Source organism: Spermophilus citellus, assembly GCF_964194105.1.
Source record: "Spermophilus citellus genome assembly, chromosome: X".
In the NCBI taxonomy this organism is placed as follows: domain Eukaryota; kingdom Metazoa; phylum Chordata; class Mammalia; order Rodentia; family Sciuridae; genus Spermophilus; species Spermophilus citellus.
In genome coordinates this window covers 41,271,918-41,285,866 of record NC_138190.1, presented here as the reverse complement: position 1 = coordinate 41,285,866, position 13,949 = coordinate 41,271,918, and the positions used below count along the sequence as shown (strand labels likewise).

The 13,949-nt window shown below is 37.4% G+C and overlaps 1 protein-coding gene across 3 annotated transcripts in view; it reads right to left on the bottom strand.

Annotated features, from left to right (window-relative positions):
• SHROOM4 (shroom family member 4) overlaps nt 1-13,949 on the bottom strand; it is a 218,014-nt gene that overhangs the window by 87,538 nt on the left and 116,527 nt on the right. For 2 of the 3 annotated variants that reach the window (XM_081278006.1, XM_081278002.1), the window contains exon 2: nt 12,016-12,167. In XM_081278006.1, coding sequence (XP_081134132.1) covers nt 12,016-12,167 — 152 coding nt within the window. Of the gene's footprint in view, nt 1-12,015; nt 12,168-13,949 lie in introns of those variants that run through there. The other variant, XM_081278005.1, reaches the window with a different exon arrangement.

Below are 13,949 nucleotides of genomic sequence, written 5' to 3'. Positions count from 1 at the left end.
AAGAAAAACATAGAAAAGGCAAAGAAAAGATCTTGGGGTGTCACTCAGTGATAGGTCACTTGCTTGGCATGCATAAGGCCATAGGTTCCATCTCCAGTGCATATGCACAGAGGGAGGAAGAGGAGGAGGAGGAGGAGGAATAAAAAAGGCAAAAAGGTACATTTGACTTATTTCACTTAGCATGATAGTCTCCAGATCCATCTATTTACTGGAAAATGTCATAAAGTCATTCTTCTTTATGGCTGAGTAATATTCCATTCTCTCTCTCTCTCTCTCTCTCTCTCTCTCTCTCTCAAACACACACACACACACACACACACACACACACACACACACACACACCCCTCACATTTCCTTTCTTAAAAAAACAAAGGTTGAATGTTCTCTTTGATATGTGGAAGCTAACACACAAAAAGGGAGGAAGGGAAGAATAGAAGTTCAGCGGATTAGACAAAGGGAAATAAAAGGAAGGGATGGGAATTGGAATAAAAAAGGCAGTGGAATTCATTGGACCTAACTTTCTTATGTACATATATGACTACACCACAGTGAATCTCGCCACCATGAGATCAACAAGACTTGGAGCCTAATTAGTATAAAATATGTTCCATGTTTGTATAAATATGTCAAAATAGACTCTGCTTGGGCTGGGTTTGTAGCTCAGCAGTAGAGCGCTTGCCTAGCATGTGTGAGGCACTGGGTTTGATCCTCAGCACCACATAAAAATGAATTAATAAAATAAAGGTTCATCAACAACTAAAAAAATAAAAATAGACATTACTGTCATGTTTAACTAAAAAGAACAAATAAATTTTAAAATGTTATAAAAGAGAAGTAAATTATTTTGGAACTAGTTTTTTTCACAACTGGAGCTATCTAACCTAATTATTATTCTTACTGACAATTATTAAAGTACTATGGGGTTGACAAAAAGAACTGGTCTATGTTGTCAAAAGTGCTGGCCATTAAAAATCAATGCATACAGGTGAAGTATCATACTCCCCCTAAAATCAGTCCTGAAGGATAAGCACTGCCTTCCTTTTATTTACTCAGGACAAAAGAAAACAAAAGGTATGAAATGGCTACTCTGTTTCAGGTAATTTCTTTTTTTTTTTTTTTAAAGAGAGTGAGAGAGGAGAGAGTGAGAGAGAGAGAGAATTTTTTTTAATATTTATTTTTTTTTTAGTTCTCGGCGGACACAACATCTTTGTTGGTATGTGGTGCTGAGGATCGAACCCAGGCCGCACGCATGCCAGGCGAGCACGCTACCGCTTGAGCCACATCCCCAGCCCTCAGGTAATTTCATATATTTACCTACAAGTAATTTCCCACGAGGGCAAGATTTGCTTTTAAATCTGTTGCATTAATTGCTGTATCACTAATACCTGAAATAGCACTCAGTACCTAGTTGGCACTCAATAAAAGTTTTTCAAATTACTTGAAAAAATATATGAATATAATCTCATTTACTCTTTATAATAAACTGGCAAAAGAGGCAATAGTATTCTCATAATACAAATGGGAAAAAATGAGTACAAGTGCTTATGTAAATTTGGTTGAAATCACACAACTAGTAGGGGTCTTGCTGGGAACAATACAACAGATAGTGATCTACACGTGACAGGAAAGCATCTGTCTTTTTCTCCTTGGTATCTCAACAGCTAACTCAGAGATTCCAGTAAGATTCAAAAAATACCTTGTGAATAGAAACAAACAAGAAAGCAAGCAAGCAAATGCATGCTTGTGTGAACCCAAATAATATCCATTTTTTTTCTACACCAACCACATCATGATCCAAATTTAAAAGAGTACTTGAAACACGAGAACTCATCAATTTGCTTACCATGCTTTTTAGCTGAAATACTCTGTGATTTTTTAATTCTTTCTTACTTGTAGACCAAGATGGCTCTTTCAGGCTTTTAAACTTTTAGATAGAGTCACAAGATCTCTTTGGAGAATGTTTTACACCAAGGGGCCAGAAAACTTATGCGGTAAAGGGCAAGGTAATAAATATTTTAGGCTTCAAAGGCCATATGGTATCTGTTGCAAGTACTCAACTGCCACTGTAGGGTAAAAACAGTCACAGACAACTCATAGATGGATGAGTATTCCCATGTTCTAATAAAATTTTATTTGCAAAAACAGATGGCAGGCCAGAACTAGCCACAGGCCATAGTTTACCTATCCCTGCTTTTTAAAATTACTTTGATTTTTCTACCCCTTTTCTTTCCAGTCCTTGTCTAACATTGTATCAACCCTAAAGCTCCCCCTACCCCATGACAGAACAACTTCACTCGTAATAAGCTTTAATCATTTCAGCCTTTCTGTTTAATTGTAGATAGCAGGACTATTATGACAACAACTGACAGAAGATAGCATGGGAGGTTGGCAGTTGGCCTGGACATGGCTCTAAGATATGGCAATTCCTTTTCATAATCTTCATGCTGGTCAAAACCTGCTCATCAGGTACACACGATGAAAGCTGTATTCTTGCTTTTTGTTCAGTGCACCCAGAATTGATTAGACACTTAAAAACAATCTCACAAGGGGCTGGGGATATAGCTCAGTTGGTAGAGTGCTTGCCTCGAATGCAAAAGGCTCAGGGTTCAATCCCCAGCACAACAACAAAAAAAAAAAAAAAAAGAAAAAGAAAAGAAAGAAAAAAAGAAAACAAAATCTTACAAATAACAATACTTGTAAGAGAATGAATACAATGCTAAATGCCAATTTAGATGACTGAAAAATAGAGTCATCAAGTGAACCAGTTACTCATAGTTCCTACATCCCTATATGAGGATACAGGCAGAAAAGTCCTGAATCTTTCCTACTTCCCTATCAGGATGTATAAAATAATAATTTCTGAGTCCTTCCTGTGGGCCATACAATGCACTGCATCCTGGGGACATGACAGGGAATAAGGAGCAGTCCTTCCCCTCATGGTTCTTCTAATCCAAGTGTCAGAAATATTTTTCTGTAAAAAGCCAAATAATTAAGATTTTTAAGCTTTTCAAGCCACGCAATCTCTGTCACAACTACTCAACCTTGCCGTTTTAATGCAAAAGCAGCATAGGTAGTAAATACATGAACAGATGTGATTCTTTTTCAGTAAAACCTTATTTATGGGCACTGAAAATTTAATTTTACATAATTTCACATATGACAAAATACTAACCATTCATTTATTTTTCCCAATCATTTAAAAATATATTTAAACTTAAACAACAATTTTATAGCAGGCCATATAAAATCAGGATGTAGGCTGGCTTAGCCCATGACTATAGTTTGCCAAAATTTGGTCTAATGTAGTGGGGAAAATAAATTTAGAAAAAAAAAAAAAAAAACTTTGGTGCTATGTGATAAAGGCTAGAGGTAGACAAAGGTCACCTACATCAACCAAAGGTGTCAAAGAAGATATCCTAGAAATGACCACCCAAGGCTGAGTCTGTAAACATGTGAATGTTAAACCAGGCATGGTGGCGCACGCCACCGTGTGCAGAATCCCAGCAGCTCAGGAGACTGAGGCAGGAGGATTGCGAGTTCAAAGCCAGCCTCAGCAAAAGTGAGGCCCTAAGTAACTCAGTGAGACCCTGTCTCTAAATAAAATACAGAATAGGGCTGGGGATGTGGCTTGAGTGCCCCTGAGTTCAATCCCCTGTACCAAAAGAAGAGAAAAAGAAAATGGATGCTCTAGGTAGAAAGGAGAGAATGAACAATAACAGAGATGATAAACAGTGTGATATTCTTAGAGAATGGTTATTACTCCAGCATAAAAACAAGATGTGCCAGATGAAGTTGCAGGCGTGGGTAGGAAGGAGGACATAAAATGACATATATTGTGTCTCTGGGCAGTGAAGGCCACTGACAAGTTTTCAGCAGGGGATTGATATAATTGAATCTGTGTTTTGGATTCATCTCTGTGGCAAAACCTTGGCAGACAGATCTGAAGCAGCTGAGAGGTGACTGAAATAGTTCAGGGGAGAGATGATGAGGGCCTGAACCAGGGCAGTAACAGTAGAAATGGAGAGAAAAGGATGGATTCTAGAAATGTCTGAAAGATAAAATCATCATGGTTCAGTGAGGGAGAGCAAGGAGTCAGAATGACTCATAGGTTTCTCATTTGGATGGCTGGGAGGAGGAGGGTAGCAGTAACTACAATGGGTGAGGGAGAGAGTTTGAGAGGATATATAACAAATTCAGATTTATATACATTGCATTTCTATTTTCGGTGGGTTTTCCTATCTACCTGCTGAAAATATGAATCTGAATTTGGACAGATTGGAGGAGATTGGAATGAGAGATATGGCCATTATCACAGAAGTGATAGTTAAAATTATAAAGTACATGGGGTACCTTACATTAAATGAGTAGAGTCAGGAGAGTCATGGGCCGTAATGGTCAAAAGGAAGATTATAGGAGGAAAAATATTTGAGACCTTGATGATATAGAAGAGTAAGTATAAAGAGAATGAGGTATGAGAAAGCTAGATGAGGAAAGGTTGTTATCAGAGAATCGAAGTTAATTTTTCTCAATTGATTCCTGAAAATTAAGACCTATTACCTCAAGGCAGTACTTCTCAAATGGTCAGTGTTTTGCTAGAAAGCTTATTAAAGACAGTGTGAAAGCTGGCCCCATGGCACATGCCTCTAATCCCAGCTACTTGGGAGGCTGAGGCAGGAGGATTCTAAGTTTGAGGCCAGCCTCAGCAATTTAGCAAGGCCCTGTCTCATAATAAAAACTGAAAAATACAAGGCATGTATTGGCAGAGCACCCCTGGGTTCAATCCCCAGTACCACAAAAATGAAACAAAAAAATCTAAAACCTACAATGTCAGAAATCACCCCCAGAGTTTTAACTCAGTGTGTCTGTGAGTCTGTGCTGTTGCCCAATAATTTGCATTTCTAGCAAGTTCCTAAGTGATACTCAACAGTGTGTTTCACTTAGCAACTTGCTAGGGAAACTTACCAGGGCTCTAAAATGCCACTTCTCTCTTATGCAGCTAAAATGCTCCAGTTACATATCATCCTTTGGAAAAGTGAAATGATAGTCACAAATTATTTTCTGTACTCTGATGCAGATGAAGAACACTGATTGAGAAAGACGGGAGGTGTCAGGGGTCCATGAAAGCAGGGACCATAACTACATAGTTCATGATTGAATTACCAGACTCCAACATAGGTCTGACATTCAATAAATATTTCTTGACTCAAATATTGGCAGAGACCATGACACAGTCAGGGGAGTGAGCTGCTGACATAGGTTTGCTCACTGAAGTTAAGATCAGGCCTCCATAAGACTATAAAGTTTGGAACTCTCTACAGGACACTGAAATCTTTCAGTATGACAGCTGAAATTGCATTAGAGAAGATGACATTGAAGCAGGTGCCAAAGTATAAAATGGGAAAATGACCCAGAGCTGATAGGTGACATGACAAAGATAAAGCCTGCTCCTTTGAATTTCAAAAGTGAAAGGAGAGCTGCAGGTGGTAGAATACTTGCCTAGCATGTGTGAAGGCCTGGGTTCCTTCCCTTGCACTGCAATAAATAAATAGATAATAGTGAATGGATCTTACATGAAGGTAGAGCAATGATTATTTGGAAGTTGTCTATGAAGAGCATGACTAAACCAGGGAATGTGACTATATTTTTCATTATATATGTCTTGCTCTTTTTAAAAATAATATAACACAGTGCCATAAGACTGTCTACACATCAAAAATTACTCATATACATGTTTTTCTGTGTGGTTTTGTAATTTCCTCCATAGACATCCTCTTTTTGTCATGCATATTTCTTCTTCTTTTTTTCTTTTTTTAAACAAGGGATTGAAACCAGGGGCACTTAAGCACTGAAGCTCATCCCTAACCCCATTTTATATTTTATTTAGAGACAGGGTCTCACTAAGTTGCTCAGGCCTCACTAAATTACTGAGGCTGGCTTTGAACTAAAGATCCTACTGCATCAGCCTTTACAGCTGCTGAGATTACAGGTGTGCACCACCATGTCCTGCACATATTTCTTCTTAAGGACATTCCCCCATATGTTATGTGTTTGGTTGCTATTGTGAATGGGGGGTATTTCTTCATACAGCTTCCAAACTGGTTATTGTGTTCTATTGTTGACTTTAAATTTGTGCTTCTTTGACTTCTCCTTTGAACTGCTTATAACATCTTGCAGTTTCCTCATTAGAGTTTAAGAAAATCTTTAATATATGTTCATTTTTATATCTGTATGAGTCAAAGTTTTACCCATTTTAAAAATATTTTAATACTTTCCCTGGATTGTTATTGTGCTATATAATTGAAATAGATTTGATAGGATATCATTTATAGACTTTGCATGTAAATTCAACAAATTAAATATAATATTCTCTTTTGGAGCAGTCTGTTGGGTTTTGGAGTCAAAGTAATGCTTGCTTCACAAATATAAGTTTGCTGGACTAGTAAGAGGGGATTGAGGGGGAGAGAGGAGGGATAGAATAAGGGAAGAACAGAGGAATGAATCAGATCTAACTTTCCTATGTACATATATGAATAAATCACAGTGAATCTCACCATCATGCATATCTACAAGACACTAACTAAAAAACAACAAAAAAACACTAAAAGTAAATAGCAGAAAGATCAATAAGAGTAGATGGAAGGAAATGGTGAGGGGAAAGGGAAGTACTGGTGACTGAATTAGAACAAATTATATTCCATGCCTCTATAATTATGTCAAAATGAATCCCAATGTTATGTATAACTAAAAAATAAAAATAAAAAGGAAAACGAAGACAACTACCAAAATATGTAAATAACTCAGGCACATTTTCAAATCTATAGCATTTTTACAGAATTGCATTTAGGTATTCATAGAAAATTTTAAGGAAGGCATGAATAAAAAATATCTGGGCCTAATGTATTTTTCAAAAATTGTCTTCAATTATTATTATCAATGTTTCTAGTTTTCAATGTCAATAGTTTTTATTAGATATTTTTTAAATTTCCTGAGATTTTCAAATTTACTAAGGTACAGTTATAGTGTCTCTTTAAATTCAAAAATGTTCTTTGTTGTTTTATTGCATTTATCATTTAATTTTATTTATAATTCATCTTTGTTTTCTTGATTAAATTTGCTGGAAGCTTATCTATTTAATTCATTCTCTCCAAAAAGAATTTAGCCCTTGGCTTCATACTATATTGAATTCTTATTCATGTAATTTTATTCTTCGTTTTTAATAAAATATTTAAGGATATGAATTTACTTCTGAATACTGATCTCAAAGTTTTGATATGTCATGATCTCATTTTCATCATTTGTATTAGACTGCTAATGTTTATTTGAGCTATTACTAGCATTTAAATGTGTTCTGAAATATTCAAGGAACCGATGATTTTTGTTTAAATTTGTAAACATTGTATATTATTATCAAGGCCAATGTGCTTTCTATTTTGAAGAGTCTGCAAAAGTCTTTGTGGCATATGTGGTCATTTTTTAAGAAACTGTTTTCTTAACATTTTAAAAGAGTTCTGTATGCACGTTTTTTGAAACTTATTAGATTGAATGAATTATGTCTTTCAAATGTTCTACATATTTATTTTCAGTCCACGTTGTCATAGTTAAATCATGTTAAAGTCTCCTAGACATTTCCATATTTTTTCTTTTTTGCACTGCAATGCTTCTAAATATTCTTTACATATATAGATGCCATATTTTGCAAAAAAAATAGTTCATGAATACAATATCTTCAAAAATGGCTTGTATCTTCTATCAATATAAAATGAATCTCCTGAGAATAACATGATCATATGATTATTATTCCTGATATATTTCTTTTCACATAGAGAAGTGACATGCTCAGATGCCTATTTGGAGAATGGATTGATTGGAAGGAGGTGAGACTGAATGCTGAGAAGCCAGTGGGAAGGCTCTGAAAATAGTTCAGGTGAGAAATCGTGAGTGATTGAATTAAGACGAAGGCAACAGAGAGGATTTTCAGAAGATTAAAAACATCAAGATTTGAAGTTACTTGGACTGCAGGGGGTGAGGAGAGAGAAGAGTTGAGGTTACACCTAGACTTCTAACTTGACCATTATCGAAAAGGCAATATAGGAGGAAGAGCTGGGTTGGCTTTTCAGAATGGACAATTTTCTGAATTTCATTCTCTTTATGTTCATTCTCAAAGGACTCAAGCCCAGACCTAAGGCTCAGTTTTGGGTCTTGTCAGTTGATTGCTTACTCAAAGCAAAGTCCCTCTACCTTTGTACAAAACACTAGGATGAAATTCATAAATTACAGGGAAATCGCACTTGTTTAATATGCTAACAGCTCTTTCATAAATTTGAGGGGGAAAAAAAAAACCAGACTAAACGAGAAGGAATTAATTTCCTATGCCATGCCCAGGGTAGTCCATATGTGAAGGTTAAGTTTTCCACAAGAGGGCAGCATCACCTCATAAATTATGCATTGAACGCCTCCACCAATAAGGGCTGAGGTGGGGAGCAGAAAGGGTAGACAATGTAGATTCAGGGAGCCATAGGGCCTGCTACACTATGAATAATCAAAGCCCTGTTATCTCCAAGGCCGTAATTATCACCACTCCTAGGCGACTGGCAGTGGCAGATGTTGCTACCTCAGGGGGAAAGAAGACATGGAGCTTGCCAAAGGAGGATGGGTGGGTGAAACAAGGAAATCCTCACACTCCTGTGACTGGCTCAGAAGCTATTCTGGATGGTGCCCATACTCCCTCCAAGTGTATCTCTACAGCCAGCATCTCACAGGGGCCTGTATGTCTTGTTTAGATCTTTACTGCCCCTAATGGTTTCCTAGCAAATTACACTCTCAATAGGTTAGGTTGCAAAGCATACTATGGTTCTGCTATTTGATCCATTTAACAATGTTTGGTTACTCCAGTTATGCTCCTTTATACCCTAGGGAAAGGAATGGAACTGAAATTCCCAGAGAAACCATTATGTAAAAGGCATTTTGTAAAAATTGTCTCATTTAATCATCATGATAATACCATTAAACTACCACTTACTATTTCCCATGTGACTGAAACAGGAAGTTGCATACATGAGTCTATGGAACTCCAAAACAAAAACTCTTATTAAGCTTCCCCTCTAAGTTCCTCAAAAAACTCAACACATAACCACCAACTGACCCATCTATACCACTTTCTGATATTTATCCAAAACATTAGTCAGAATACTATAGCAATACATTCATACCCATATTTATAGCAGCATAATTTATAATAAGTAAATTATAGAACCAGCATAGATATTGTCCAGAGACAATGGATGAAGAAAATGTTTCTCAGTCTCTCTCATTCTTTCTCTCTCACTCTCTCTCTCTCTATATATATATATAGAGAGAGAGATAGATAGATAGATAGATATAAACATGTGGCTGTGGGGGGGGGGGCAATGGACTTTTATTGAGCCATATAAATGATATTATGCCATTTGCAAGAAAATAGATGAAACTGGAGAAAATCATGTTAAGTAAAATAAATCAGACTCAGAAAGTCAAAGGTCATATAGTTTTCTTTGTTATGTGGAAGGAGAGGAAAAAGGAAAAAATGGATCTCATAAAAATAGAAAGGAGAACAATAGAGCAGAGGATGGAGATCAGAGGGAGGGAAGAGGGGAGGGTAAGAGTCTGAAGTTGATCAAGTTATGAGTATGTATGAATATGTCACAATTAATTCCACTGTTATATACAATTATGCATCAATAATTTTTTTCAAGATCTACCTCTTCAGGGTGGGATTGTGGCTCAGTGGTAGAGCACTCACCTGGCATGCGTGAGGTACTGGGTTTGATCCTCAGCACCACATAAAAATAAAAGTATTGTGTCCATGTACAAGTATATATATACTACCTTTACAATAAATCTCATTTATAATTTAAACCATGACTAATCCAAGACTAAATCCATGATAATGTTATTGCACAGTATAAAATGTTATTCAGGTACACACATGTATAGGCATAGCTTAATTTTACATACTAGAAGGCAATACAATCAATAGGATGCTATATAACCTCTCCTTCTTAACCTCAAACCATTTCCCCCTAAGTATTCTCTCTTTAGGATAAATAATTTGGATATAGGAACATGAGATCAATGGAATAATTGAAGAAAGTTCTGCTTTTCTAGTTTGGTTGGCTCAGGGATTTATGGCCCTGGTTATTGAGATAAGCTTGGATAGATAAGATAATGTGTTAATTTTGAGCATGCTGTGTTTGAAAGCCTTTGGAGACACCTAATTATAAATGTCCAGTTGGAAGTAGCTTACGTCATTTGAGACACAAGAGAGATAGTCATCCACAAATAGATACAAATTAAAGCTAGAGGATGGGGTGAGACTTTCCACAGTAAATTAATGAAGTTAGAAAGGGTGGAACTGGGGAAAACAGCAGCATTTAAGGGACAGTCAGGGGAATAGCACGTAGTAAGAGCCTGGTTAAGAAATGGACAAAGAGGTAGGAAAAGAACAAAGCATCAGGGTATCTGGAAAGTAAGAATTTCCTAAAGGAGGACACAATCTTGGAATTGATTATATCAAATGGCATGCAGAAATCATAGTTGATGAAGATTGAAAATAATCCATTGTCTTTGACAACTAGGAGATGATTTGTATATTTTGACAGAGTTGTTTCAGTGAAGTTCTGAGGATGGGAAGCTAGATGGCAGGTGAAGAGGTGGAGACAGTGAATATAGACTGAGTTTGAGGCTAAGTTTGAACCAAAGGAGAAAGATGGGGCAGTAGCAGCTAGAACGAGAAGTAGGATCATAGGAAGATGCTTTTAAATTTTTTCTCCAATAAAAATAATTAAGATAAAGGACTTAGGCATATCTATCTCGAATAAAGGAAACCATCCACTACAAAGGGAAAAGCCTGGGCTGGGGTTGTGGCTCAGAGGTAGAGCACTTGCCTGGCATGAGTGAGGCCCTGGGTTCGATCCTCAGCACTGCATAAAAATAAATAAATAAAATAAAGGTATTATGTCCATCTACAATTTAAAAAATATGAATAAAACAAAACAATAGGAGAAGTCAGAGTGCCAGTAATACAACGTAGAGATGCAGCAGCAAAATGAAAAGCCATGGGACTAGGGATGTGGCTTGGTGGTCAAGTGCTTGGATAGCATGTGCAAGGCCCCAGGTTTAATGCTTAGTACTGAAAAAAAAAACAGTCACATAGACTAAGCATAATGACTGTATCCAACAAAGTGCTTCCCTTCCTTCTGCTTATGTCTCTGCACTTACCTGGAGTGTCTCCCTTTCTGATGGTTTCTTATTCAGATTCTGCCTGCCCTTTAGCTCAAAGTTCACGTCCTTTCTAGACTCTTACCCTATCAATCTAGTCTGAAGTGATCTCATTTTCTTCTTAACAGCAATTTCTATCTGAACAATCCATTTAATGATCACACGCCACCCTGCAAAACCTCCTTTATTGCTTTCTTTAAAAAAAAAAAAAAAGTATTGCTAATCAGTTGCTCATATATGTGTCTTTTCTCCAGTTTTAGACTGTACAGTCCTCAAGGGCAAGGTTTCTATCTTAGAGTTTGCCACAGCCCCCAGAGTGCCTACCTTGAGTGGCAATGTGGTCTCTTTAACATTCTGTGTATGTCAAAATGAACCCCATGATTATGTATAGTATAATGCACTTAAAAAAACCTCTATTGATAATGTAGTGGAACAGTGGCAGCCTGTTATGAAGGACATGGAAAAATGCTGTCTGAGGTAGGCCTTAAGTGCTTACTGAGCAATTTAGTCCTCTGGTAGTAAATAGGGAAACTGAGTCTTGCAGAGGCACAATAAAGTTTCTGACATGATATGGCTGGTATGTGGCACTGCCAGGATTTGCACCAAAGGTCCTTTTTCTTATGCCAGTCTGCTTTAGTTGTCCACAAAAGTCTGTCCATGTGATACACCTTTCTCTTTGATGATAACAACAAAGATGTGACTCTATTGAGACTTTCATACCAACCAAGTATTTCAGTGACCTCTGCACCTGTACCTTACCTCCTGACAATCAGCTTGAGGATCCGGAAGGAGCCTTTGATGAGGATGAGAGCTTCTTGGCGGGAGCCATACAATGGAGTGCCATTGATATTCACCAGCTCATCACCAGTCCTCATCTTCTGGGACAAGGCTGCCTTGCCTCCATCTTCAATCTGTGTTGCAGAGAACAAAATAGAAAGCAGGTGGTGAGGGGACTTCCTCCCCATAATTCTACTTCTTGGTTCCTCCCAATCTTGGAACTACAGGTAGGATAGGGAATGGCTCCAGGAAGCTTCTGGGAGCAGCTAAGTTGATCATAGGCAATTATTTACTGAAGGAAACGCTTGGGCAAACCTTTAAAGAAGGAGTCAACTCAGAAATAATGCAATCCCTGCCTGGAGGAATGAACAGTCCATCTGGAAAAACAAACACTTCTAAGCCAGGTGCGGAGTGCACATGTGTAATCCTAGCAGCTTGGGAGGCTGAGGCAGGAGGATTGTGAGTTCAAAGCCAGCCTTAGCAATTTAGCAAGGCCCTAAGCAACTCAAAGAGACCCTGTCTCTAAATAAAATATAAAAACAGCTGGGGATATGGCTCAGTGGTTAAGCACCCCTGGGTTCAATCCCCAGTACAAAACAAAACAAAAATAAACCCTGCTTCTAAAACAGAAAATGACATTTGGAAAGAACCCCAGAGTATGGCTAAAGTAGAAACATGGCACTGAAAAATGCACACAAAATTAGAACCAGATGAGATAGGCTTCAATGAAATTTGGCAAGTCCTTTCCTATCTTTGGGAAGGCTCTGAAGTCTGATAAACTTGACTTTGAATTCTGACCCTACAACTTTATAGCTGTGTGATACTAAGCAAGTTACCTAACACCTCTGTGTTTCAATTGCCTCATGTGTGACGTGTAGATAATAAGAATACCTACCTCACAGGGTGGTTAGTATTGGAAGTGTCTGAGAGCATTAAGTCTTTACAAAATATGATCTCAGATTATTATAATAAATGGGTTGACTAAAGCCCTTGAAGGTGGCTCCCAGCTCAACATTCTGCAAATGCACTTGCAAATTCAAAAGATATGACGTAGGTATGAACAATGCAGCTGCTCATTTATCTACATCTATTCAAATGTCTAGCATAGTGCTTCCAAACCTGGCACATGTAGGCATTCAGTAAAAACTGGGAATATGGGTATTTATTGTTCTACCATAGCCCACAGATTTCCATGGACCAATCTCAATGAAAAGGTTGTCAAGCCAGGGCCACTGAAAGCAAAGCCAGAAGTAATAGTTATTGGGGTAGGCAAAAGCAAAGTAGGATGTCCCCCAAGTTTTCTTGCTATGGCTAATTTTATATGTAACATTCCTTTTAACACAAAGATGACTTCTGCCTATTACAGTATCAATTCCATTCATGGTGAAAGCAGACATATATCTATTAACTCATCCCTCAAGTATTTAGTGAATTTTTATTATGCATAGAACAACATACAAAGTGCTAGAGATACAGAAATAAACTCTTAGCCTCAGAATTACTGTCTAAAGTTTATGGAGATGGTCGGGTAAAATAAAATCCAAAAAGGAGCTAAAGATGATTAAGTCATACAGCCCTTAGGGGAAAGTTTATTTTAAAGGGGGCAACTAGGGCTCATCTTCACTGAAGGTGGTATTACACTTACTTCTACTCTTGTTCTAACTTTCCTGTCAGTCTTCTGTAGCATGTCCCCAGTCTATCCCCATACCCTGGAAGTTAGAATATTGCTGAGTTTTAGGTTGGCCAGCTCATGTGTAATTTGGCAGATAAGATCTGAGTGTAGAGAAAAATGCTAATTCAGGATTTTTAAACCCCCATCAAATAAATTGAACTTCTGGGTTAAATCACAGACTTGTTCAATGTATTACTGCTAACCCAACATTTTAAAAAAATTAACCTTTGTCTGAAAAATCATA